Source organism: Ustilago hordei (genome assembly GCF_900519145.1).
Source record: "Ustilago hordei strain Uho2 genome assembly, contig: UHO2_contig_01, whole genome shotgun sequence".
In the NCBI taxonomy this organism is placed as follows: domain Eukaryota; kingdom Fungi; phylum Basidiomycota; class Ustilaginomycetes; order Ustilaginales; family Ustilaginaceae; genus Ustilago; species Ustilago hordei.
The window spans coordinates 730,636-757,253 of NW_024545270.1; the positions used below are offsets into that span (position 1 = coordinate 730,636).

Genomic DNA, 26,618 nt, shown 5'->3' on the forward strand with positions numbered 1-26,618 from the left:
CACATCAGCACATTGGCACAGGCTGAAGGAGATTGCTAAGTATATATATGACCATGTATGCAGCATCACATTAATATAAGATAAGCATTCAAGAAGTAATACGACTGCATACGAGAGCTTGCTAGTGGCTCCGATCGGTCGCGTTTTACCTGCAATCTTCAATTGCCTGCCAAGTCGTTTTATTTTTGGCATGGAAAGTTTTGTCACGCCGTGTAACCAAGCATTAAGTGACGAGGATGCTTCCAAACACAACAAGGCGGAAAGAGCTCAACCCCCACCAACAAGAAGCACTGCCACCTCGGTTCGAAACAAGGAACCTTGCTTCGATCGCAAACAGAATCGAAAGAATCGTCTGTCAAACGACCGAATTGACCGAGCTTGATAAAATGAGGATGATGTTATCGCCGTTTGCAGTTCAAGTCCGGAAGGAAGCGAATTTATCGGGGCTGGCTGTGCCACTCGAATCTTGCTGAGCCAGGTGTTGGGCAGCCCTCGCAAGCGTTCCTCTTGACCATCATCACCGTTACCTAGCATACACCTTTGCGATTCGTTGACCAGGCTGCCGGCTATACACCATCACGCAGCTTCAGTCGAAAAGCTTCTTGTCCACGACTTTGCTCTCGACGTTGCTTTATTTTATCTTCATCACCGCTCTGCTATCAACACCGACATCGCCGCTCGTTCAGACAGCTTACATCACCTTTGTTCGCATACACCGCTTCAGCTTCCCGCTCGGCACCCATCTGTAATCTCTCTCTCTCGCCTTATCGCTGGCGGATCAGCCTTCACTTTTGCGAATGTCGTCACCATCTTCATCGTCACCTCCCACCTTACCATAAACTCGTGCTACTCCTACAGTCGAGCAACGCCCAACACCACCGCACTTGAAGCCAGACGCCTGCCTAGGGAGGCCACATCGACAAGAATGGCCGTAGGCGAACACAAAGGCTTCCGTCCATTCGAAGTCACCCCCGTTCATCTCGTCTATGTCGGTCTGGGTCTTTTCATTTGCATCTTCTCCTATCTTTCCCTCTTCATCAAAGAACGTCTCTATCTTGGCGAGGCACCCATTGCAGCTGCATTCGGCATCATCGTCGGCCCTATCGCCATTGGTCTTTTCAATCCTGCAGCATGGATGCACGAAGATGGCATTACCCCGGGAGGCGTTGCTACCGATGAAATCACCCTCGAGATCATGCGTGTTACCATCGCACTGTCCGTCTTTGCTATCGGGGTGGAGTTGCCCAGGAAGTATTTGCTGAGACATTTCAAGTCGATTGCCATCTTGTTGGGTCCCGTTATGGCATGGGGGTGGTTGGTGACCGCCGGCTTGATCTATGCTTTGATTCCTGGGTTAGATTTCTTGAATTCCTTGGTTGTCGCCGCCTGCGTTTCACCCACAGATCCCATTCTGGCTCAGGCCGTCGTGGGTGGTCCTTGGGCCGAGAAACATGTCCCGGCGCACGTCAGGCATATGTTGATGTGCGAATCGGGTTGCAATGATGGTGCGGCGTTCCCCTTCCTTTACCTTGCCCTCTACCTGACGCAAAACAGGGAGGATACGGGTTATGCGATTGGCAAATGGTTCTATGAGACTTGGGCATACGAAATCATCCTCGGCACCTTGTTAGGAGCGTTGATAGGATATGCAGCACGCAAGTTCATGCGCTTCTCCGAAAGGAACAAGCTGATAGATCGAGAATCCTTCGTTGCCCAGTATATTTCCTTGGCGATTGCTAGTATGGGTGTCAACGTGTTGCTGGGATCGGATGATCTGTTGGCCGCCTTTGCTTGTGGAACGGCGTTTGCCTGGGATGGATGGTTTACAAAGCAGACCGAAGATTCCAACTTTTCCAACATTGTTGATCTGTTGTTCAACATTGCCACTTTCATCTACATCGGTGCGCTCATACCGTGGCATGACTTTGTCGATGCGAGCATCGGACTATCCATCTGGAGACTCATTGTTTTGACGATATGCGTACTTCTCACAAAACGAATCCCGATCATCCTAGCCCTATGGAAGTTCATCCCGGACATCAAAACTTTCCGCGAGGCCATCTTCTGTGGCCATTTCGGCCCCATGGGCGTTGGAGCCATCTTTATCGCTACCCTCGGCCGCACCCTTATGCCTCACGACATCCCCGATCCGCCAGAGACGAGTAACGACGTGCTAGCCTTGACAATTCAGCCGATCGTATACTTCTTCGTTCTGTGTTCGATCATCGTTCATGGTTTCACCATCCCGTTCTTTGCGTTTGGCAAGAATGCAAGGAGGAGAGCGCATACGTTGACTAGGACCTGGAGTAGGAATCCGTCCATAAGGGATGATGAACCCAGTTGGATGAGTAGGGTGAGAAGGGTCAAGGAGGGGGATGATATTGTGATTAATACCGATGATATTAGTGCTGAGAAGATGAGTGCTCAGCACTTGGCGTTGATCGGAAGAGGCGCGATTGGCGGGTATAGGGAGGATGAGTTGAGGGGCCAGACAAGAAGTGAGGAGGATGCGGAGGAGGAGGAGAGGGAGGGCGGGCAGAGTAGTAGTAGTAGTCAGGAGGTAGGTGAGGGGGGGAGAGGGTTGGTCGGGTTCTTGAATAGGAGCATTGAGAGGGATTTGGAGAAGGCTGAGGGGTATGCAGTTGGGCAGCATTTCAATGAGAAGGTCGATGCAAAGGATGGGGATCCTAGTGCGGAGGGGAGACAGAGGGCGTGTAAGGACATGGATGGGATCGAAGACTGGGAAGCTGACGAGGAAGACTTCAATCCAGCATCCGACTATCTCGGCGACAACTGTTGCGAGATGCGTCGCTACAGAGAGCGAATGCAGGCGAACAGGGAAGCAAAGTTGGCAAACGCACGAGCGAAACGTCACTCTGCAGAAGAAGCTGGTCGACTTGGTGCTTCCCGCGAAGAAGAGCAAGACCTCGGTGAGGCGCCTATGGATCGCGACATCATCCTTGGCCGAGTTCACTCTGACGAACAAGATCCTGCTGTTCCAGACGATCGCCAGGGTCAAGCGCATACCTCCTGTGCCCGCGACTCTACGAGCGAAAAAAATAGCCACAATTGGCCTCAACTCCGATCTTGGGTCGAAGGGCATAACCTCGTTCTCGAGTATCAGAAGAGTTATTCCGATGATCCGGAAGTACAAGTGATCCCGCTCACCGATGATGAGCGTGATTCCCTCGAAGGATCCGATGCACCGGCGCAGGATTGGGTCAAACAAAACCACCACGAGTTAGCTGCCTTTTTCGGACACAACGATCATGCTGGTTGGGACGCAACCGAGTCGATCAGCAAGTTGTTGGAGAATAAAGTACATAAATGGTGGCCTACCAAAAATAAGAAACACTATGTAAAGGCCGAACAACCGAAGGAGGAGACGGAGCAAGAGAGAAATGAGAGAATGAATTTGATGTTCGGTGCTATGAACTGGACCGGTAGGGGTGAGGAAGAGGGTAGGGAGGGGAGGGAGGGGAAGGAGGCTATGGAGAGGAGAGATAGGACGGAAGAGGAGAGCGAGATGGATGCGATGGCTCCAGTTGTGTTTCGGGCTATACATGATGATGTGCCGGGAGGAGAAGGTGTTCAGGTGGGGGATTCGAGTGTTCCGGTTGCAAGTACTAGTGCTCAGGTTACAGAGGGGGAGAGGAAGATGCCGAATGCGGCACCTTCAGGGAGTGCACCAAGATTATTACAAGCTGCAAGTAGGCGAGGTAGTGGGGTGACTAGAAGGGGGGATTTGAGAAAGAAGGTGCTTCGTGGTCAAATTGGGTTGTCGGGTAGACGCAAGTCTACAGCTAGTAAGGAAGGATCTGATGAACAAGTTCTCGACGATGATCCAGCGTCCGAAGTAGGGGAGCAGGGGTATACGACACCGAGAGTCATGATCTCCGAACCTGCTTCTTCTTCTTCCTCTTCGAAGCGGATGAGTCCGCCTTCTTCCTTCCGCAACGCAGGTGGGAACGGCAAGAAAGGGGAGAAATTCTTCCCTCGATCCTCCTCAGCCGGGGCAGGATTAGCTCCCTCTTTCCGATCTGAAGCATCCAATTCACCCATCCTCAAAGCTACCGCCGCTCCTTCTTCCTCCCGTCTAGGCTTTAGCGGAGCAGCTGGCGCAGAGGAAAAAGATATGAGCAGAAACTCTTCGGTGCAATGGTCAGACGTTGCCGATCACTCCCACGACCATCTTCGTAGGGGTGGACCGATCAACGCTGCTGGAGCAGACGCTTTCTCTCGTCGATCTCGCACCTTCAACGGCTCCTCTTCCAGTGGGAAAGAACTCACTCGCGACGCCAGAGTATACTCGCTCGATGAAACTGATGATGAGGAAGCGGATAGTGATGAGGAGAGCGAGGGAAAGCGAAGGCATGGAGGAATGGGGATTAGGAATGGAATGAACAAGATTGGTGCATTCTTCAGCAACTTTACTGCGCCGAAGGGGGAGGGGATGGGTAATCCTGGGCCTAGCTCTCATCCTCATTTGTTCCCCAGTCACAATGGTGAGCAAGGGAGTGCGAGAAGGAGTCCAACGCAGGGGAGCGGGTTGAGGAGAGAGATTACTAGGGAGAGAGGCGAAGAGATGGAGTCTCTGAGTTTGCCTCCGGCGAGCATCGCGAGTGGGAAGGAGAGGAGTGGGGGTAGAGTGATGTTGGATCTTCCCAATGAAGAAAATCCTGTTTCTCCTGGTCCTCCTCGATCCTCGACGCAACCCTAAAACACAATACTGTATCCGTACACACGGAAAACAAAGGCTACAACAATTCGCAGCAACCTTGTACTATTCCCAATGAGCGAAAGAGGTGTCGTTTCTAGCCGAGCAGAACGATGCAAATTGTGTAGAGATTGCCGATTGCCAACCCTAAAAGACTGCCTACGAGGAGAGGGTAAGGGAAGGTTTGATAACTGACTTGCCAATCCAAAGCCAATACGGCCGTGCTTGCTATCGTTCCTATCACAGTAAAGATGAATGGGTAGTAGAGGGGTAGAAGGAAAGTCGGGTTGGGTTTGAGGGTGAGTAGTGAAATCCAGTATCTGGATGTGTTGGGGATGGATGTGTTTGATGTCGAACTTGCTGGTGTTGGAGAGGTTACTGAGTAGAAGTTGGACTTGGCTGCTTCAGCTGGTTCTGTTGCGATTGTTGACGCATTTTTAGTGTTTGAGGTGGGTGCGGTGGGGTTGGTGTTGGAAGAGAGTGGGTCGGATTCGAGAGCGGGTAGACCGAGAACGTGAACCAAAGGAAGACCGATAAGAAGAGATAGTTGAGTAGCAACAATCAAAGTTGCCTTTGCATCCTCCCATAATGGTGCTCCAGCTAGAACTATCGCTAGGTAAAATGCTGCGATTATGAATGGAAGACCTAGAAGTGTTAGGGATACACTTTCTAACTGCCGGATGAAAGATCCTACTTGCACCCCCTTCCCCTTCACATTCCCTTCGTCCGTCTTTACTTTTCCGCCCTGTCTTAAAGCAGTAAGGATTCGTTCATGTTCCAAACTAGCCCGTTGCACATACCCATTTAACCTAGCAACAAACCAACATTGCACGACCCCACTCCCGAACAAAGCCCTCAGCCCGGCCTTACGAAACCTTGCCTTCCATTCCCCCTGGGGTATAGCACCAGGAGTAGAGAGTAGGGAGAGATAATTGCGTTTATCCCACAACGAAGGCTTGAATGAAGGGTTCAAACATGGTTCGGTTAGGAGGATGAATGCGAATAGGAGGATCGAGGGTTGGAGGAGCAGGAGAAGGATTAGGGTTGGTTTGGAGTGAAACCATCTACGACGCTTAACTTGTGGTGGAGCGGGTGAGGCTGAAGAGGGGTAGGAGGAGGTGGGGTTGGTGGAAGGCCGGGGTGGTTGAGAGGGGCGAGCGAGTGTTTGACGTGGTTTAGGAGGCATCTCTGTTTTACTTTCGCAGCTCTGTTCGGAGGTTGCTGGTCGGTTTTGAGCAAGGGAAAGTTCGCGGTGATGGTGTGCGAGATACTGTGCCTGATGGGGTTGAAGATGAGAAGAGGAACAAGGGGTCTAGAGTGGTCAGTGCAGTTCTTAGCGTCTGTGCGACAGCGGGTTTCAAGGCCGATTTCCGCGTTTTTGGTACTTTCACCTGTTGAAAATAGCAATCCAATACGATGATGTAAGATGACATAAGACGATACGGGAGGGATCGGGAGAAGCCGATCTGATCAAAGATCGGGTACAACATGGTCCCGCTCGTTGTCAGGCTTCGTCATTAAGGAGGATACACCCACAATCGGCATGTACCATCCAGATGTATATATATCAAGCTGGGAGCGCTAGGCTCTCACCATGCTTCTTAGTCAATCGAGTATACATGTTTCTGTCTTAAAGCAGCAGTGACATCGTACTCAGACTCTCCCCGATCGCCAGTTATCGGGACCAAACTTCTTTATATTTCTACATCACCACGTCAGTTTTTGCGCCTTATTTATCTCCTCAGCATGCTTACAAAGTAGAGACTGAATTTGCACTACGACGATTGTCTTGGATACATTTGGAGAGATGCAGGCTCGCCTTTGCTCTCACTGCAACCCCCAAAGAAGGAAGTGAAGATCCGGAGGATATACATTCTGTCGAGGCGGCTACATGATTTTCTGCTTAGCATTGTTTCAAAGACCAGGATTTGAACGAGACCAGCGAGGTGGTGCTTGGCTTAGAACTCGTCCTTAACCCTAGCAGTAGCGCTGGCAGCACTGGCACTAGCCTGACTAGCTGCTCCACTAGCACTGATGCTGGCATGAGCCGCCGTCTGTTGTCCACTACCCAAAATATCCTGTACACCAAAGTAGGCCTGTCTGACACCATCCTTGATATAACTGAAAATGCCCCTGTGACCGGTGTATCTAGCCCTCATCTGCCTCAACAACTCGTCCCTCTTCTTGGGGATCGCTTCCAGTGGCATACCGCTGCTCCTGAGATACTCACGCAGACGAGCATCGCTCCAAGAGATGTACTCCTTTGCCTCCTTGTTCGCCTCCTTCCCATGCTTTTGAGCCAGCTTCAAGAGTTCGTCGCGCTTAGCCTGAGCGTCGGACTTCATGTATCCGTTGTTAATCAGCCAGTTACGCAGATCGCTGTCGGTCCAGGAAGACCAGATTTCAGATTCGGCCGAGTTGTAGTTCTTTCGAATCAAGTCGAGATAATCGTCACGTTTGGCTTGGTAGTCAGACTTGATGTAGTTGTTCTTGATGAGCCAATCGCGCATATCGCTCTCCTTCCAGGTGTCGTAGACGTTTTCGGTTCCGGTAGTGTAGTAGTCTTTGGCGAGAGCGAGGTATTCATCTCGTGTCTTCTGAGCTGGGCTCTTGATAACACCGTGATCAACGAGCCAGTTGTGAAGGTAGCTATCACTGAAAGTCTCATAAGGAGCATCAACAGTGGTGCTGTATGCATCCTTCATCTTGGCGAGCAACTCATCTCGAGTAGCTTGGGTGTTGGACGTGATAATACCCTTGGACTCCAAGAATGAGCGCAAGTCGTTATCGTTCCAAGTCGAGTAGACGTAATCGGTACTGTCGTCGATGGCCTTGTTGACGGCGTGCGAAGCTTGAGCGTAAGCCGAAGAGCCGCTCTTGGAGGCGGCATTGTAGATCGAGTTGCCACTCTTGCTGGCCTGGGTAGCAGCACTCTTGGCGCTCTTGCTGACATCGGAAGCGCCGGGTGCATTCTTGGAAAGGCTGTAAGCGGAGGCGGAAGCGTTGGCGGCGTATGCGGAAGCCTGTGAACCGAGCAAAGCGGCGGATTTGCAAAGAGGATAGTAAAGATTGGTGAGCGCAAGGCTCGAAGCCGAGTTGCCAGGTTGAGCGGCGTACGAGCTTACAGCAGACTGAACAGAGGCGGCTGCACTTGAGGCTGAGTTGAACTGCGAAGAGGCAGCCGCCTTGGCAGCACCGGAACCAGAGCTAGCGGAAGAGACGAGTTTGTCGTAATCCTGCTTAGCCATCTGACGGAGTTGCTCGCCGGTGCTGTAGGGGGCAATGATGCCTCGGTCGAGGAGGTAGGTTCGGAGGTCGGACCTGAGATCACCAAGGAAGAGAAAGAGAGAGGGAGAAAACAAAGTTAGAGTCTGGTGTGGAAGAGGCGATGAATGCTTTAGGGAATTTCCAAGGGTACTTACTCGGACCAGGTGGTGAAAGCAGAGTCAAAGGCCTTGCTTCCGCCCTTGGTAAAGTCCTGCAGCCAGTCGCCGGCTACAGGCTGAGGAGCGGTAGCAAGGGCAATGCATAGTGCCAGCAAGCCGGCAGAGATGAAGCTAGGCTTGACCATAGTGGCAAAGGTACGATGGAGCTAAGTTGGTGTTCAAGAAGAGGGTATACTGAACGATGGTGGTGGCAAAGAAGTTACGGTAGTCTGTGGTAGGATGATGATGGTGGTGGTGATGAGGAGAGAAGAGGGGCGATTTTTAAGTTGCTATAGCCACCAAGGGGAAACGTGGAGCTCTGGGGTACTTTGAACGATGACTTCGGAACGTCTTGTCTGTTCTTGCGGCAGCTTGCAATTCCGTCACAAGCCAGGCAAGCCAGGCAAGCAAGGGCAAGAGCATTGCAAAGCATACAAAGCAGGGTCAGCAGCCCAACAGTGCGACTGAGCTAGCGAATCCTGCACAATGACCACTTTGTGTTTGCAGTATTCGACATGCCAAAGTGGAGGTGGAAAGTTGCTAAAAAAAGGTGATTCAACGCCACAGCTGCTGAGCCGGGCTGGCTGACTGTCAACGACGTCATTCTGGGCCCTTGTTCCATGCTGAGCATCATCGGCCTTGCACTTGTTCCGCTTGCAAGCTGACTCACTTGCTTTCCTATGGTAGGCCAGCGAAGATTGCCTCTGGTGGTACAGCATACAGCAGCAGCTTTTGCCGAAGCAAACGTTGAACAATTTCGAATTTAGCCTCACGTGTGCCTATCCGCGATCTCACAGCTTCAGCTTGGAAAAGTCCAGAGCTCATTACACGGACTGCAAACATGCTGCGTGCTAGGAGTGGTCTGGGTGGAGCAAACATGTTGGAAAGCAAACATGTTGGAAAGCAAACATGTTGGAAAGCAAACATGTTGGAATGTATGTAAGCCTGCTTTGGCCGCGTAGGAATGCAGATCGCCGGCTAGGTTGCCGCCGTAGCCGCACCTGTGTTAGCGGCTGTACGGATGGTTGTACCCTCGACTTGCTCTGCAATCGCCGAGACAGATTGTCGGTGGAACATGTAGAAAGCAAGATGGGGCGAGAGAAAGCCAAGAGTGAAAGCTTTTCAGCAGGGAAATCGTATCATAGAGGCGCACCTTGATCCGTGGTACTCACCCCAAGGACGACGGCAAGACGGACAACCATCATTGTCTTGAAGCCACTTCATGATGCAGTGAAGGTGGAACTCGTGGCTGCATTTGCCGAATACTGTCGACGGAGAAGCCGGGATGAAGATCAAGAGAGATCGGATGAGTAACAGCTTGGACGAAGCTTGCAAGCGTCGCATGTTAGCCTGGTTTTGCTGACAAGACTTACGGAGCGGACAACTGTCACCGGGTTCCTTGCAACTGGCGCAACATCCATCAAAGTTGCTTTGGCAGATACCGCAAATGTCGTCTGGGTCTTTAACGTCCCATACTGAAGCCGGAAGAGGATGGATGGGATGTTGTCAAGAGCAAGGAAAAGGGACATGTCAGCGTGTTGCGTGATTCGAGCAAGAGCCTTGCCATCCTCGACTCACGCCAATAAGCTACAGCATTCCAAGATTTGACTTTGACCTTCATCTTGATCACATCGGAGGCGCCGAGGCGGATCGACTATAGACGTAGCCGAGCGTATCGTATCGTATCGTATCGTATCGTATCGTATCGTATCGTTTCGAGGTGTTGGTATGGTGAGGAGGAATTGTGTTGCCTTGCCTGTTTCCGAGCAAAGACTCGCTCAGACCAAGGCACGAGACGCGTCAAGTGGGCTCTTATGTTGAAAAGACTGGCAATCCAACATGACGACACGAACCGATCTGATCGAAGGTCAAGCGGAGCCGATCAGATCTGATTGAAGATCGAGTCGAACCGATTTAGTTAAGGATCGGGTACAACCAAGTCCCGCCCGTTGTCAGGCTAGATCATTGAGTAGGAGTACTCCCACCTTCAACATGTGCCGCTCACATGTATATATATCTCACAGAAAGCACTAGGCTCTCGCCATATTCTCTAGGTCAATTGAGTATATGTTTCTGCTATAACGAGTAGTGACATCGTACTTAGACTATCCCCGATCATCTGTATCGGGACCCAAACGACTTCAACTTTTATTATCTTACTGTGTTGCTCTGCTCCACATCCGCTTTCCGCTGTCGTTGGCTTTGCCCGTTGGACCCTGAATCGAGTGCACTGTCCGTACCACCACCATCATCACCATCAACGGCATCAGCATCCACTATCAGTTCCCAGCATATATTCCACCCACCTTACCATCCACCCTATTGAGCCCTTGAGCCCTTGAGCCCTTGAGCCCTTGAGCCCTTGAGCACTTGAGCATCCCCCTGACACCATGTCAAGCCCTATCTATGCCTCGTCTCCATTGCCGCATGTAAGAGATGTGCGCCATCGCTCTTCATCCTTTGCCGGACCCAGCCTCGATCTTGTCCTGCGCCCATCTCAAGCACTTGGTCCTTTCAAGCTTGGACACTCTCTTTGGCACATCCTCAACTACTTAAGATCACAGCAGTCCCTCTTCCCGCAGATCAACATCACTTATGATGAGACGAATCCTCGCTTATCGCCTGTCGCAGTGGTAATTCAGCCCAACCTGCATCTCATCTTTAACGGCACTACACAGCGGTTAGTCATGATCACCCTCGAGAACCTCGATGGCTCGACACATAGTGCAGCTCAGATCCGAGCCTCTTCATCCTCCAGCATCGCGGCTGAACCGAGTCATCGACCGGTAAACCTCATCTACAACGGCAAACTGATCTATTCCAAAGGTTCATCCCGATCACCAGCAGTAGCTCTCAACCGATCCACTCTGCACCAGATCCTGGGCCCCACTTATCCCGGTCATCCTGAACCATCGTCCATCTCGCCTGACAGTCTAGTCGCAACTGCATACGCGAGTAAAGATCAAGGAGCGAGCAAGGGTCCCAACGAATTTCTCCTCACCTATCCCGGTCTTGCCTTTTGTTTCGCACTCAAATCCAAAGCTTCCAAAGATATGGACGTCGACAAGTTGCAACCTGTATCCACCATCCACATCTTCTCCGGCACCGATCCGAACAACCCTCAAGACGTCATTGCACCCATTTCCGCCACCCCTTCTCCTCTCGACACCATCACCTTCCCCACCCGCACCCACAAAGGCACACTCTCCCCCACTGCTGCGGTCAACGACTATCAAGAGCTCAACACTGAGCGTGATCGTGCAGCGCTCGACACAGAAGCGATTTATGTTCGATGTCCTTTACTCGAAGCTGATCTCATACCTGGTCGAGGTGTTGTTCTGCATTGTGCGGTGGCCGGCATGTTGAGCCAACCTTCACCTGTGTCAGAAGGGAGTCCGATGTCAACACCGTTGCCCGTGGCAAGCAACTCTTATGCGGTGGAGCTTGTGCTAGGTGTCACGACTCCTCAAGATGCGATTTCTGATCTCGGCACACCGCAAAAGGTGTTTTATAAAGAAGATGATCGGATGCGAATTCATGGTCCGCGGCCTACCAGAGATCGTACTTCAGAGAATAGTAATTCGACCATCGCCGATCATGGTTCGGGAAACAGCGCAGCGGATAACGACGATTCAGCATTTTTTTACAACTATTTTGACCTGGGGATAGATCTGCTTTTTTCGAAAGAGATAAATAGGATGCCGTCGGTGGCGGAAGCATTTGGTGCTGCTGCCATGGGTCAGGCGAGATTGGAAAAGGTGATTTGTCATACCAATGTGTTGGGCGATGCACTGTTTCAGAGATATTGTAGGTGTCCTTGGCGTGTTGTACCCACAACTTCCACTGATCAGAGGGGTGCGGGCGAGGGTGGATTCTCATTCCAAGATCACTTTGATAGCACCCTAAATGCAGGGCAAGACGATCGTGGCATGGAACTCGATCGCGGTACCTGTGCCGAGTTTAGAGGTGCAGCAGCAAGTGGATCAGAGAATAAGAGCGATAGGAAGGGAGGAGCGAGGCAGCAAGCAATGGGAAAGAGAAGAGATGCGAGTGGAGAGAGTGCAAATAGTCCCGAGCGTGGAGAGGAGGTTAATCCTGCGAGTCAAGTGATTCTGGATCTCAGTACGAGGTTGGTGGGGAGGCAAAGCATGGTTTTGGAAGTTGCAAGGGATGGGTCTATGGTTGGTGTTGTTCTGTTCTGAGCTCCTTCAATCAGCAAATAGATAGCGTAGGCAGGCCATTCGTATGAACAACACGGTCATGCAGCCCAAGAAGAATGCGTTTGACCAATTGCATTCTCTGTGCGTGTGCAATCTACGGCTGGTTTGGGACAGGGTGAGAAGCGGTCACTGCATGTATTTCGTTGGTCTCGGAAGGTCTGCCCTTGGCGGCAAAGATAACGAGATGAAGATCAGGGTCAGTCTCGAGTTTACTGAGTTGCGAACGCTTCTCGATCTGCGAGGCGGTGGAGGTGATACATACCAAGAACCTGCTTCTTGACATCCAAAACTTCATCATGGATCCCATCAACGATCTTCTTCATCTCCACCCTATTCTTCTCGTACTCTGCCTTACTCGCAGCTTGGTTCGACAAGGATTTCAAATCTGCTTCCAACTTGTTCAGTCGCTGCAAATGTCCCGTAATCTACCCATGCCGCCCAGTGTAAAGAATCATGATTGTCAGCTTCCTCTCGTCATCTAACCTTGGGTATTCTGAGCGCTTACCTTTTCAGTCGAAGTCTGCAGCTCCTCAACAGAAGCCAACATCAAGTTGCTCGCAGCGTTATACTCTTTCAAGAGGTAGTAGTATCCATAGGCGGAAGCAATGCCGAAACCGAACAAGAAACCCAGTACACCACCTCGAACAGATCCTACAGGTCGACGGATCGTGGGTTTACCAACGACGATAGGGCCTGAAGGAGGAGAGGGTGGGGAAGGGAGAGAGGATTTGGCGGATTGAGCGGTGGATTTGATTGATCCTTGGACGGATTTTACCGCTCCTTTGGCTTCTCCGAGCGTTTCTTTGGCTGCACCGCGGGCGGAGGCGGCTTCTTCTTTAATGGTGGCTTGGGTTGAGGCGAAGCGGGTAGGGGTGGTGGTGCGCATAGCGCGGGTTGCGATGCGCGAGGTTGTGCGCAAGGCGATCATCCTGGGCCAACTTGATGCAGAGGGGAGATTGGGAGGGTAGGGTGAGGAAAGCGAGAGGTAAATGGCACAAGCGTTGGGAGAAATTCTTCGCATGCCAAGTCGCACAGAGACGAGACAAGTCCCGATTTCCGCCATTCTTGATTTGGTTCGAGTATCGCATTGTGGGATGATAGGGTCTAACATATTGGCGAAAACAAATAAATGCAGCCGTGGGCGGACTTAACTTTTTTTTTTTCTTTTTTTTTCGGGATTCGGAACTTCGGTGGAAGCGCATTCTCAACCATCGCTTTCCCATCCTTCCTCCCTACCTTCTCTCCTCATCACCATCTCCAACATCACTGCCATCAAAGTTGGGTCTTTCATATTGCTGCGTCTCGCCATTGACCTTTGTTCGCCGCCGCTCGAGGATCTCGCGCGAGCATCGTAACTGGCACTGCTAGCCTCCTTGCTCAAGATGGCATCCACAAGAACCCCAACCCACCGCCCATCCAGTCTCCGCTCCACCGACTCTGCCTCCTCACCCATCAACCCTATCGCCGAAGAAACCATCTCTGCTGATGGCTCCATCACCGCTGCCGCTCCACTCACCGAAACATCCCCTCTCCTCCCATCCCCCAAATCTCGTCGCAACCTCTACGACAAGTACCTCCACTCTCCCAAATCTCAACCTCAAGCAAAACCGCGGTCGGTATGGAACTCCATCCTCATCCTCCTCTCCATCTTCTTCTTCGCTATCACCGCTTCCATCATTCTCAAGAACCTTCTAGGTGAGTTTGACGACCCAACCTCCCCCACCTCACCTTTCCCCGGTACAGACCCACGCGGACGTCGACATCCAGCGATCCTAGCCACGGGGCGCAAAGCTGGAGTTGCAACTGAAAATCTAATCTGTAGCAAAATCGGAATGGATGTGTTGCGGGAAAAGGGAACAGCAGTGGATGCAGCTATTGCTGGTACCTTGTGCATAGGAGTGTTGAATATGTTCAGTAGTGGAATTGGTGGAGGTGGGTTTATGATTGTTCGTGATGCAACACCTTGTTTTGACCGCAGCGGTAAGGGTGGGGAAGGAGGTGGCGATTGTGTGGAGAGACTGACCATCGATTTTAGAGAAACTGCACCAGCAGCAGCGAATAAGACCATGTACGTTGGGCGCGTACCAAAAGCTCAATTCGGAGGTCTTGCTGTAGGAATTCCCGGCGAACTCCGAGGTTTGGAAGAAGCGCATAAACGATTTGGAAAGTTACCGTGGAAGAGATTGGTGCAACCCAGTGTTGAGTTGGCCAAAGGTTCACGTGTGTCGAAGGAATTGGCGAGGAGGTTAGGGTATTTTGGTGGCTTTATGTTGGATGATCCGGTCTGGAGGCAGATTTTCGTTGATGAATCCACGGGTGAGGTTAAGAAAGAAGGCGATATCCTGGAGAGAAAAGCATATGCTAAAACGCTGCAGACGATTGCAGATCATGGTCCGGACGCTTTCTATTCGGGTCCGATTGCGGAACATCTCGTTAATACGACTCAATCGCACGGTGGGATTCTGACAATGGAAGATATGGCAACGTATAAAGTGGTAGTGAAACCCGCTATTTCAGGTTCTTGGCTTGGTAGGAAGGTCTACACTACGGACGCACCCACTTCTGGACCTATCCTGCTGTCGATCCTAAACCAGCTCAGTCTTATCCCAGACTTCATTACGGGAGAACCGACAAGTTTGAACATGCACAGGTTCATCGAGACACTCAAATTCGGGTTTGGTCAACGAACCGAGCTTGCCGATCCCGCTTATCTCGCACCTGAAGATGTCGAAAGGATAGCAGAGATCTCGACTATAGAAGAAGCTCAGAGCATCGTACCCAACATCACAGACGACAGAACGCATCCGCTAGAATACTACAATCCAAAATTCGACATCATCAACGATCATGGAACTATGCATCTCTCTATCCTCGACTCGCACGGTCAAGCCATCGCCCTCACCTCCACCGTCAACCTCATCTTCGGTAGCCATGTTATGGATCCCCATACCGGCGTCATCCTTAACGATGAGATGGATGACACATCTACCCCTGGCGTACCCAATGCGTTTGGCCTCGCCCCATCTCCATACAACTACCCCGAAGCTGGGAAAAGACCTTTAAGTTCAACCTGCCCAACAATCATCGAGCGCGATGGAGAGGTAGAGATGGTTCTAGGCGGCAGCGGTGGGAGCAGGATCTTTAGTTCAGTGTTGCAAACCATCTTCAACTGGGTTCTGTGGCGGATGGATCTAAGCGAAGCGATTGAAGCTCCTAGAGTGCATCATCAGTTGTTACCGAAACAGTTGAGTGTTGAGACGGGCTACAGTAATAAGACGTTAGCTGGCTTGAAGGGGAGAGGACATGAGGTGAGTTGGATTGATATTGATTTAGGGATTGCGGAGGTGCAAGCCATTGCGGTGGGAGGAGGGAAGGGTAGGAGGAGAAGGGTTTGGGCTGCTAGTGATAGTAGGAAGGGTGGAGTTGCTGTTGCGATTTAAGCCCGAACTCAAGCTGGTTTCGTAGATTGATGTGGATAAGGACATTGCAGATTCTGCTTTTGGATTTCAAGGTTATTATTGCTTGTGATCGATGAGATGAGAGAAAGGCGGGTTAGCGCGGCTGTGAAGACTGTGCAAGCATTGCTCGGAACCTATCTTGACCGCTGGTCTTTGTGCTTGTTTCGGCGGCGGAAGGTGGTTCAACTTCCATATCGTCTCCCGCTCCCGTAGTTGCACTCGATTCTGCTGGTGCTGGTGTGGGAGCAGTTGTAGCATGCGTAAACCCACTTGTTGCAAAAGCCCTCCCCCTCCCTCTTCCCCTTCCTCCTCTCGATGACCTCGGAACGAACCCTAACACCTGTGCTCCTCCACCTCCGCCGGTGTTTTGCTCCCTTGTCGGACTCCCAACCTGCACCGCCTCATCATCCATCGCCATAACCCCCAACACAACCCCCTCCTCTCCCCCAACCGCATACCTCAACCCCCCTGCTCCACCCACCAACACCGCTCTCCCCGCATCTTTCTCCTCCCTGAATTCCACCGTCGCTCTAGTCCTACTCCCATCAGGTTTCCACAACACCTGCTTAACACTCCCCCTCCCCAATTCCTTTTCTAGAGCTTGTTGAATCAACGCTTCTTGTGCGTCCACTGGCAAACCTATCACCCTTGCACTTCTCTTTCTCCTCTCTTCTCCCCCGCCAACTCCACTTTGCTTTGAGTTGGAAGAGCGACTATCCGCGAGTGTTACTGAGATAGTTTTAGCTCTCCATTTGGTAGAATTGAGCTCTTTCATCGCTCTCGTAGCGTCCAATGCATTTTCAAAATCAACAAACCCAATTCCCCTCAAACCCCCTTCCGCGTTGCGAAGGAGGCGAACTCCAGTGACTTTACCGTACGCTTCAAAGTATGTCTTCAGTTCTTCGTCGGTAATGTTGCGCGGGAGACCGGAGACGAAGAGTTCTTTTGCGTTTTCGTTCGCATCACTTCTCTGCTTTCTGCGGGATGGGTCGGATAAAGCAACATTTAGCGTTCTACCTTCCGCCACCTCTTTACCATTGAGCGCTTCGATAGCAGCAGAGGCAGAAGAAGGCGTTGTGAATTGGACATAACAGAATCGACGGCTGGAGGAGAACCGTTTACTTGGCCATCGAACATTGAAAATGAGGCCATAGGGAGAGAAAGTGGAGCGAATGGAAGAATCGTCCCATTCTTCAGGGAAGTTGGTGACGAAAAGTGTGCATTTCCACCCGATGAAGATCGATACGGGTGAGGAGGAGGTGGGGAGAGGTTTGGAGTGTCGAGTCAGAGCAGAGGCTGCACTGGCTGGGTCGGAGAATTCGACTAGTGCTGCGGATTCTGTGCCTAGGGTGATGGGGCCGGAGAGCTCAACAATTCGACCGCAACCGCGGAGGAGGGTGCGGATAGAAGCGGCGTCTGTAGTGGGTGGGAGGGAAGAGATTAGGACTGAACAATGTTCTCTGTCCCTTGTGTTGGAGCCTTCACTGTCGGCTGTGCGGGTCTTTTTCGCTTGCTCTACACTAGAATCTCCGGCAGCATCCGGCACTGCGGCTAGAGTAGCCGTTTCAGCAACTGCCATAGATGTGTCACCCTCCTCTCCCTCATCGTCTTCAGCTTTTCTCTTTTCAGCGTTAGCCTTGGCGTAGGTCGATGACTCAACTTGCATAGCTGCCTCCTGCCCATTCGTTGCTGCCACTGTCTGTCCCTGCTCCTGATACTGCGCATACTGCGCATACCAAGCATCCACAACCCTCTTCCTCTCCTCCCTTTCCTTCCTCTCCGCAGTCTCCACCTCCTCAACACTACCCCATCCATGCTCAAACCCAACCCAATCCTCCAACAACCTCCCATACTCTCCACTGTCCCCCACCTGCTGTTTCCTCTCTAACCTACTCACTCCACTCTTATACCACCCACGTGCTTTCTTTCCCTCCCCTCTCCTCACCCAGTATCCCGCAGCTTCACGATATACCAGCGCGTTATCTGGCTGCTGCTTCACTCCTGTCACCCAAACTGCCTCCGCTAGCTCGTTGAGACTCTGCCCACCTTCCGAACTCGGCCCGCCGAGAGACAGCACTGCGCGCTCAACCCAGCCGACCGTACATTTCTCCAATCGCAAGGTGGGATCCCACCCTCTAGTTGCCTCCCCAAGTTCGGAAGCTTTGGAAAGGGAGTAGCTGAGCAAAGCGTATATCTCGGTGAACTTTTCCATATCAGCTGCTAGATCCACTACTTGTTCGCCGGAGGAAAGAGTTCGTTCGTAGGTCGCCAGTTCTCGTTCGCAGTCTATGCGTGCAAGGCAGAGATCGGTGAGGTCGGTGGCACTAAGAGTGAGAGATCCCGGTGAGATAGCCTTCTCAAATACCCCTTCGACGGATGGCTTTGACCGACGAAAACGTGCCATACCCCTCATCAGCCCGCAATACAGGCTTGCTGCAGTTGGTAGACAGTGAACAGACCGGGTCAGAACATCCATGATGAGTGACGCATCAGGTTTAGGAGCTGAAGTGAGAATTGAGATGTAATCGAGCCAAAGTTCGGTTGCGAGAGAAAGCCGTTCTGAGTGTAGCTGCTGTTCTTGTTGCGTTCTGGCCCCCTTTTCAGCTGGAGCGAGTCGTTTGAATTGTCGAGAGGAGTGCAAGGAGCCTTCCACGTCTCCTGCGTAGTACACCAACTCTTCACGATGAGTGCTGGGTGGATGCAGTCCGAAGCAGGGTATCAAGTGTTCGTAGAGTGCGCATGTAAGATCAAGTTCGGTTTGCGCTGCAGCTTTATCTTTTCCCCTTAACGCTCGTGTGGCTCGACCGCTTTGCCATCGCACATACGGTTTGACATAGGCAGCGAAGTTGTCCAAGTCCTGCCTTGAACCAGCAACGTGCGTAGGACCAGCCCGAAAGAGCGAGGTTAATGTATCTTCGTACTGCTCTCTCTGCCTCAAAATCGTCCGTGATTCAGCTACGATAGTGTTAGCAGCTGTCATTTCGCTCTCGTACTGCTGTGGGGGAAGGTTGTGGGTGACGAAGCCAGAGAACGCTTGGAAGGTGTCTTCGATCGCGGCGTGTGGTACTCGCAGGCGTGCAAGGTAGACGTGTCGTATTGTCTCGAGTTGCTGTTCTCGTGCGGTCTGCGGTGAAGAGAGGAGAGACTCTTCGAATGCGAGATAGAGCTTCCACACATCTTGGCTATCCTGTAATTGGTAGGCACAGCGTGTGTATGCTTCGCGGATGCGCCATCTGACCGCTTCTACTCCCAGCACTGGCTCCCATGCACTTGCATCGATCACCGCAAGAGAAGGAAGCGATGAAGGATGGTATATCGAACTAGCGCCGTTGAACGTGGGACACGAATCAAGACTTGTCCAGTTCAACGCTGGATCCTCAACCTTCCCCTCTCTCGCAAAGACTTGAAACTCAACACCGTGCAGCTGAGCGAAGTTCGCCAGAACAAAGCTAATGTACCGCTTGATCAGTCTCGATGAGGCATAGTGAGCTGTCGCATTATTGTGCAATTCAAAGAGGGAGTGCAGCGATTCTGGTGTGAGAGGACTCGTCGCAGCGGCTAACCGTGTCTGGAGGGAGAGAAAGAGATCCCAGTCGTGCGGGAGAAGTGTTGTGTGCTCAGTTGTTTTGTGATATGCTTCAAGAAGGGCGAGGATGTTGTTGGTGCGTGTTGTTGGATCTGAAGAGCCTGCATGGCGAGCGGTTGTTTTGAAATAGAGAAAGCGCGAACGGTGGGTAGACGGTTGGAGGGTGGTGAGTGGGAGGTTATCGGTGGACGCATCCACCGGTTGCGTGGTCTCCATCGTCGCAGGCGTGCTGTGAAGATGAAGTGCGGGATGTATGGCAAGAGTTGAGCCCGAGACTGGTGGTGGTGATGGCAAGGAAAGGACCTCCACTGTGCGTTTTCAGAAGAAAACGGTGTCGAAGCGCAGCAAAGGAAATTGATTTTTGGAGGAAAGGCAAAAAAAAAAAAGCTCGGAATCCGGAAGAGGCTGCTTCTTACATGCGCAGGCGACATAGGGGATATCAAACTTCGAGTGTTTTTAGAAACACATGTTTCTCAATTTTGATGTGTTTTTATTCCACATAAAAACCTTATGTAAGCTCACCCAAAATTGAAAAAACACATGTTTCTGAAAACACACCTCCAGACCTGGTAAAATGGACTCACTTCTTGGTCTCTCCAAAATGATGTGCAGATGGATGTGCATCTGCTTGCTTCTCCTCCTCAACTCTACTACTTCATCACACTGGTGCACCATGTCCTTCATTGACAAAGTATTTGAAGCTGGAAGCTGGGATGTTTCTCTTCCCCCTCTCCAACTCCCCCATCCAACACAGAGCAAGAACAAGGTGTGCCTCCTGCACTTTTGCTTGCAATGGGCAGCAGCACAATCCTCCCTTGCCCTTCTCCTGTCACTCCCCCAATCAATCAGATGTCTGATACACCTTCTTCCCAATCCACAAGGCCCACCAACAATGGGGCAAAGAAGAACTTTGTCTGGCAGGCTCAGGACATCAAGCACCTTGTAGACACAATCTACATCAACAAGTTGTACCAGTGCACAATTCTCCCTTCTTGTTGCAACAAAGCCAACAAGCCCACCAACAAGCTTTGCAAGGATATGGTCTATCCTGACCTCAGCAGGTCACTCTTCCCTGCCAGGTCTGTTGATCCCTCTCACATCAAGTTCAAGGTACATGTCAGAGGTTGTGTGCCTGAAACCCGATATCTGTAGTAGAAAGATAACTACTACTGATCCTATCAAGATCTGTGGTAAAAGCCCCTTATATTTATTCTTGCTGAAATCTGTCATAAAAGCCCTCTATGACTTCTCTCACTCAAATATGTTATAGTTGATATCTATTGCAGATTTTGACTGACCACTGGGGACACTCCACTCAGAGGTAGCTTGACATGATTGCTAGTTGATAGATACTCAAGGTAACACCAAGGTCTGGTGTGAGTAATGTTGTTGACACCAACATGAGTGTCCAGTGTGTTGACTGAGTGCTTGATGATCCCCAGACCACAGTGGACAACTGCCTTTGGTTCTATGATCAAGAGAGCTGGACCACAGTATGAACCACCTTCAGTGTTGATCTATATCTGGACCACAGACTGAACCACCTTTGGATGATGTCAATGAGTGGTGATGCAACACACACACTACATAGAAGCAATGCTCTGCAATTGCAACTGTTGATGGAATACTAATGTATACTTATGTGAAAGCTATAACTAGTAGATATGGTGTAGAGTGGATGGGGATCCACTCAATTGCTATGGCAAGGAGCATGGTTATATAACCCTTTTTGCAACATTGCCTGTGACACTGCTCCTGCTCTGGGAGGCCTCTTCCACACTGTTCCTCCTCCTCACCCCTCCTATCCTTTCCATCCTCCTGGCGATGCTGCTCGTTGACACTGCTTCTCTCACTTCCTGTGGATGGACTGGCCACGTGCTGCTTCATCACTGACAGGGGCCACTCCCACTTCATCTGCATGGTGCGCTTCAGCACCAAACAGGACCAGCTCAATAGAATCATTCAAACTCTGGAAGTATCATTGCCCGCTGAACTTGTTCAGTATGCAGAAGGGTTTCATGGGCCTGGATGCGCAGAAAGCAGGAAGATCTGGCAAGTCATATGAAGGGAGCATGGGAATCGAAGAATCAGGCAGATTGTGGGACTTGCAGTAGAGTTCACCAAGATCTGCAGGAGGAATGGCTCTAGGGCAGACCCCAGCTAGATCAGCACAAGCCATAATGGTATCACAAATCCCACCAGAATCTGCAGTACACCAGATCATAGGACATATTCTGTGGAGATCAATGGCACAGAGGATCGCACGATAAGCAGAGTAGTGGCAAGGACAGCTGGGGTCACCACCGGATGAAGCAGGGGCCTTACATGGCATTGAAGTGGCAACAGCAAGTGGGCACTGACAACAGGGAGTAATGAGAAGGGGTGAGTTGCCACCCAGATGAAGTGGGACTGACCCCTGATGGAGAGGAGGCAATGGGAGGCCCATCCATCCACAAGGGACAAGGAAGCAGTGCCAATGAGGAGCATTGCAAGGTGGATGGGGAGCATAAGGGGGACAAGGAGGAGGAGCAGTGTCATGGGCAATGCTACATGAAAGGTATATAACCATGTCCCCTACCACAGCAAGTAAGTGGATTGCCATCCACTCTACACCATACACAACTAGTTATCACTTCACTTAAGTATACATTAGTTACAGTTAGCAAAGTTGCAATCAAGTAGATTGCTTCCATCATAGTGCATGTGTTGTATCACCACTCACTGATGCCTGAAGGCAGTTCCTAGTGTCATGGGCCTGGATGCTCAAGAAGCAGGAGGGTCATGGGTTCATATGGAAGGAGCACAGGTATCGAAGACCTAGTCGACACCAGTAGAGAGCATGGTCGTAGTGCAGTCTCCATGGAGACCATGGACTCCTATGGACTCACATGCAAAGGAGGGCCAAGCACGGCCACGAAGAGGACCAAGCTCAAGGAGCATGCAGATGGTTACCACTCAGGGGCTCGAGAGACAAGAGCCAAAGGAACTGTCACTGATCAAAGGAGGAGGAGCAGTGTCGAAGGAGTCGACACCAGGTCATGAGGAAGAGGAGCAGTGTCGACAAGAGGCACAGGGGTGCCAAGCAGGAGAGGCCCCTGAGCAGCACTCGATGAAGAAGGTACTCTCTGGAGAGAGAGCAGGAGCAGCATCGCTGGCAATGCTGTGAAGAGGTATATAACCATGCTTTCTCATCATCATAGGTCGAGTGGATCCTCATCCACTCTACTCACCATACAACTAGTCAATACTTTAGAAACATAAGTACTCATTAGTTACAGTCAGCATAGCAGCAATCTATCAAGGTTGCTCCTCATCGTAGTGTGTGTGTTGTATCACCACTACCTGACGTCCGAAGGCGCCCATAGCAGGTTAGCGGTCCGGATATAGATAGAACCGAAGGCAGTAGTCCACTGCGGTCCGGGGATCACTTCAAAGCATCAAGTCAACACACTGGACACTCGTGTTGACGCCACCAACCTTATCACCAACACCATCAACCTCATTATCATCGACGCCACCAACCTTATCACCAACACCATCAACCTCATTATCATCGACATCACCAATCTCATCACCAACACCATCAACCTCATCATCATCAACACTCACACCAGACCTTGGTGTCATCATAACATTGATATTGATCGTGCCGAGCTACCCCTGAACGGAGTGTCCACAGAGGTCAGCCGAAACCTACGATAGTATATACAACGAACGCCACCTGCTGTCACTGCACAACTTGATAGTCACCGATACCGAGACAATAGCTGTCACACAGTTTGATAGTCACCGAGTATCTCGACAGACCGACCTGGGTTTCAGGCGCGAGACCCCTGACACCTAGCAAACCAGTGGTCCAGATAAAGATAGAACTGAAGGCAGTCATCTGCTGCAGTCCAGGGATCACTCAAGCACTCAGTTGACACACTGGACACTTGTGTCGACAACAGCAATCACAAGCACACCAGACCTTGGTGTTAATATCAGTTCATAGCAGTTATTGATTGTGCTGAGCTACCTCTGGATGGAGTGTCCACAGCAGTTAGTCAAAACCTGCAATAGCAAAACCATTACTACATCTTCAGGCGAGAAAAGTAATAGAGGCATCTCTATTGCATATCTCATCAAAAATTGTAATACACAAGACATTACCACATATCTCAACAGGATTTGTAATAGACACGTCCCTGTCACAGATATCAGGCTTTGGGTGCACGACCTCTGACAAAGGGTTGCAAGACCTGCACTTTGATGCAGATGATTATGATAGCAGCCCTGACACTGACAATGGCCCAACACCTCTTTTGGCAGGCCTCATTTGCATGTACACCTGTCATGGGCCTGGATGTGCAAGAAGTTAGAAGATCCATCAGCTCATATGAAGGGAGCACAGGAATCAAGGAATCGGGCAGATCATGGAATTAGCAGCAGAGTTCATTGAGATCTGTAGTAGAAATGGCTTTATGACAGATCTCATCAAGATTGGCATGAACAAGGATGGTACCACGAACCCTGCCGAGAGCAGTAGTAGAAGAGATCATGTAGCAGATTCTGCAGAGATCAGTGGCAAGGATGATCATACAATGAACTCACATGCAAGGAGGACCAAGCTCTGCCAAGATGGGGACCAAGCTCAGAAGCATGCAGCTGGTCACCACTCAGGGGTTCACAAGACAGGAGTTGGGAAAACAGTCACCATTTAGGAGGAAGGAGAGCTGTGTCGAGGACACCAGCATATAGGTCATGAGGAGGAAGAGCAGTGTCGAAGAGGTCGACACCCAGCTCAGAAAGGACAGAAGCGATGTCACAGGACAAGTAGGACTCTGTCAGCGGTCGTGCACCCAAAACCTGATATCTGTAATAGAACCGTGTTGTCATGGGCCTGGATGCTCAAGAAGCAGGAGGGCCACTGGTTCATATGGAAGGAGCATAGGTATCGAAGATCTAGTCGATACCAGTAGAGAGCATGGTCGTAGTGCAGTCTCCATGGAGACCATGGACTCCTACAGACTCACATGCAAAGGAGGACTGAGCCATATGCGAGGAGGGCCAGGCACAGCCATGAGGAGGACCAAGCTCAAGGAGCAGGCACAGCCACAAAGAGGACCAAGCTCAGATGGTTACCACTCAGGGGCTCGAGAGACAAGAGTCAAAGGAACTGTCACTGGTCAAAGGAGAAGGAGCAGTGTCGAAGGAGTCGACACCAGGTCATGAGGAGGAGGAGCAGTGTCGAAGGAGTCGACACCACTCAGGAGGCACAGGGGTGCCAAACAAGCAGCAGGATAGCAAGGAGGAGGAGCAGTGTTGAAGGAGTCGACACAGCTCAAGAGGCACAGGGGTGCCAAGCAGGAGAGGCCCCTGAGCAGTACTCGATGAAGAAGGTACTCTCTGGAGAGAGAGCAGGAGCAGCATCGCTGGCAATGCTGTGAAGAGGTATATAACCATGCTTTCTCATCATCATAGGTCGAGTGGATCCTCATCCACTCTACTCACCATACAACTAGTCAATACTTTAGAAACATAAGTACTCATTAGTTACAGTCAGCATAGCAGCAATCTATCAAGGTTGCTCCTCATCGTAGTGTGTGTGTTGTATCACCACTACCTGACATCTGAAGGTGCCCATAGCAGGTTAGCGGTCTGGATCAAGATAGAACCGAAGGCAGTAGTCCACTGTGGTCCAGGGGTCACTTCAAGCATCAAGTCAACACACTGGACACTCATGTTGACGCCACCAACCTTATCACCAACACCATCAACCTCCTTATCATCAACATTCACCAACCTTATCACCAACACCATCAACCTCATCATCATCCACACTCACACCAGACCTTGGTGTCATCATAACCTATGCATTGATATTGATTGTGCCGAGCTACCCCTGAACGGAGTGTCCACAGAGGTCAGCCGAAACCTACGATAGTATATACAACGAATGCCACCTGCTGTTACTGCACAACTTGATAGTCACTGATACCGAGACAATAGCTGTCGCACAGTTTGATAGTCACCGAGTATCTCGACAGACCGACCTGGGTTTCAGGCGCGAGACCCCTGACAATGAGTACTTATGCTTCTGAAGTAATACTAGTTATGGTGTGTAGAGTGGATGGGGATCCACTTGACCATTTGTGATGAGAAGGTATGGTTATATACCTCTTCACAGTGTCACCAGCAATGCTGCTCCAGCTCTCTCTCCAGAGAGTACCCTTGCTGCTGAATACTGTACAAGAGTCTCCACTGAGACTCCTCCTCCTCATCGAGCCTTGTCGCTCCTGTCCTTCCTGAGCTGTGTCGACTCCATCAACACTGCTCCTCCTCCTCATGGCCTGTTTGCCAGTGCCCATCACACAGCTCCTCTTCCTTCAACCAGTGATGGTTCTCTTGTCTGCTTATCTCCTGAGCCCCTGAGTGGTAACCATCTGCACACTTCATGAGCTCGGTCCCTGTCTTGGCAGCACTCGATCCTCCTCACTTGCGAGCATAGTCACTCTCACATGTGAAACCATTGTATGAATGTCGTTGTCACTGATCTCTGTGAAATCTGCCATACTGTCATACTTACTGCAGATTCTGGTAGGATCTGTGAAATCAACTTCATTCGGGCATATCCCGATGAGATCTGTCATAGAACTGTGTCTACTACTGATCTCACTGAATTCTTCTGTAAATCCACCGATCTACCCGATCCCTCGATTCCTGCACTACCTTCATATGAACTGTCGGGTCTTCCTGCTTCCTGCGCAGTCAGGCCCATGACACAGTAATGGCTTCGCTATTGCAGGTTTCGACTAACCGCTGTGGACACTCCGTCCAGAGGTAGCTTGGCATGATCAATAACTTGAATGTATTGCTTGACACCAAAGGTCTGGTGTGAATGAGAGGACTGGTGGCACTGACATGAGTGTCCAGTGTGTTGACTGTATGCTTGAAGTGATCCCCAGACTGCAGTGGATGACTGCCTTCGGTTCTATCTTTATCTGGACTGCAGGTTTGCTAGGAACCACCTTCGGACATCAGTGAGCAGTGATACAACACATGTGCTACAATGGAAGCAACCTATTGAGATTGCAACTTGCTGACTGAGTACTAATGTATACTTATGTGTAAAGCTATAACTAGTAATATATGGTGTAGAGTGGATGGAGATCCACTCACTTGCTATGATGAGGAGCATGGTCTTATAACCATCCCTGTGGTGTCACCTGC

The 26,618-nt window shown here is 50.8% G+C and overlaps 9 protein-coding genes across 9 annotated transcripts; 4 read left to right on the forward strand and 5 right to left on the reverse strand.

Annotated features, from left to right (window-relative positions):
• Positions 1 to 925: 925 nt before the first annotated feature.
• On the forward strand, positions 926 to 4,720 carry UHO2_00224 (uncharacterized protein; the record flags this gene model as incomplete). The annotated part of the gene is made up of 1 exon (XM_041556844.1): positions 926 to 4,720. One exon carries the CDS (start codon positions 926 to 928, stop codon positions 4,718 to 4,720), a length of 3,795 nt encoding a protein of 1,264 aa, XP_041412778.1.
• A 94-nt stretch (positions 4,721 to 4,814) lies between these two features.
• On the reverse strand, positions 4,815 to 5,903 carry UHO2_00225 (uncharacterized protein; the record flags this gene model as incomplete). The annotated part of the gene is made up of 1 exon (XM_041556845.1): positions 4,815 to 5,903. The coding sequence occupies one exon, from the start codon at positions 5,901 to 5,903 to the stop codon at positions 4,815 to 4,817; it is 1,089 nt and encodes a 362-aa protein (XP_041412779.1).
• A 772-nt stretch (positions 5,904 to 6,675) lies between these two features.
• On the reverse strand, positions 6,676 to 8,288 carry UHO2_00226 (uncharacterized protein; the record flags this gene model as incomplete). Its single annotated transcript, XM_041556846.1, has 2 exons — positions 6,676 to 8,038; positions 8,140 to 8,288. The coding sequence occupies 2 exons, from the start codon at positions 8,286 to 8,288 to the stop codon at positions 6,676 to 6,678; spliced, it is 1,512 nt and encodes a 503-aa protein (XP_041412780.1).
• Positions 8,289 to 9,120: 832 nt separating this feature from the next.
• On the reverse strand, positions 9,121 to 9,763 carry UHO2_00227 (uncharacterized protein; the record flags this gene model as incomplete). Its single annotated transcript, XM_041556847.1, has 3 exons — positions 9,121 to 9,260; positions 9,315 to 9,617; positions 9,721 to 9,763. The coding sequence occupies 3 exons, from the start codon at positions 9,761 to 9,763 to the stop codon at positions 9,121 to 9,123; spliced, it is 486 nt and encodes a 161-aa protein (XP_041412781.1).
• Positions 9,764 to 10,532: 769 nt separating this feature from the next.
• On the forward strand, positions 10,533 to 12,344 carry UHO2_00228 (uncharacterized protein; the record flags this gene model as incomplete). The annotated part of the gene is made up of 1 exon (XM_041556848.1): positions 10,533 to 12,344. The coding sequence occupies one exon, from the start codon at positions 10,533 to 10,535 to the stop codon at positions 12,342 to 12,344; it is 1,812 nt and encodes a 603-aa protein (XP_041412782.1).
• A 112-nt stretch (positions 12,345 to 12,456) lies between these two features.
• Positions 12,457 to 13,425, reverse strand: UHO2_00229 (uncharacterized protein; the record flags this gene model as incomplete). Its single annotated transcript, XM_041556849.1, has 3 exons — positions 12,457 to 12,597; positions 12,632 to 12,769; positions 12,868 to 13,425. The coding sequence occupies 3 exons, from the start codon at positions 13,423 to 13,425 to the stop codon at positions 12,457 to 12,459; spliced, it is 837 nt and encodes a 278-aa protein (XP_041412783.1).
• Positions 13,426 to 13,744: 319 nt separating this feature from the next.
• On the forward strand, positions 13,745 to 15,802 carry UHO2_00230 (uncharacterized protein; the record flags this gene model as incomplete). Its single annotated transcript, XM_041556850.1, has 1 exon — positions 13,745 to 15,802. The coding sequence occupies one exon, from the start codon at positions 13,745 to 13,747 to the stop codon at positions 15,800 to 15,802; it is 2,058 nt and encodes a 685-aa protein (XP_041412784.1).
• A 112-nt stretch (positions 15,803 to 15,914) lies between these two features.
• UHO2_00231 (uncharacterized protein) lies at positions 15,915 to 19,622 on the reverse strand (the record flags this gene model as incomplete). Its single annotated transcript, XM_041556851.1, has 1 exon — positions 15,915 to 19,622. One exon carries the CDS (start codon positions 19,620 to 19,622, stop codon positions 15,915 to 15,917), a length of 3,708 nt encoding a protein of 1,235 aa, XP_041412785.1.
• A 358-nt stretch (positions 19,623 to 19,980) lies between these two features.
• Positions 19,981 to 20,558, forward strand: UHO2_00232 (uncharacterized protein; the record flags this gene model as incomplete). Its single annotated transcript, XM_041556852.1, has 2 exons — positions 19,981 to 20,172; positions 20,256 to 20,558. The coding sequence occupies 2 exons, from the start codon at positions 19,981 to 19,983 to the stop codon at positions 20,556 to 20,558; spliced, it is 495 nt and encodes a 164-aa protein (XP_041412786.1).
• Positions 20,559 to 26,618: the final 6,060 nt, after the last annotated feature.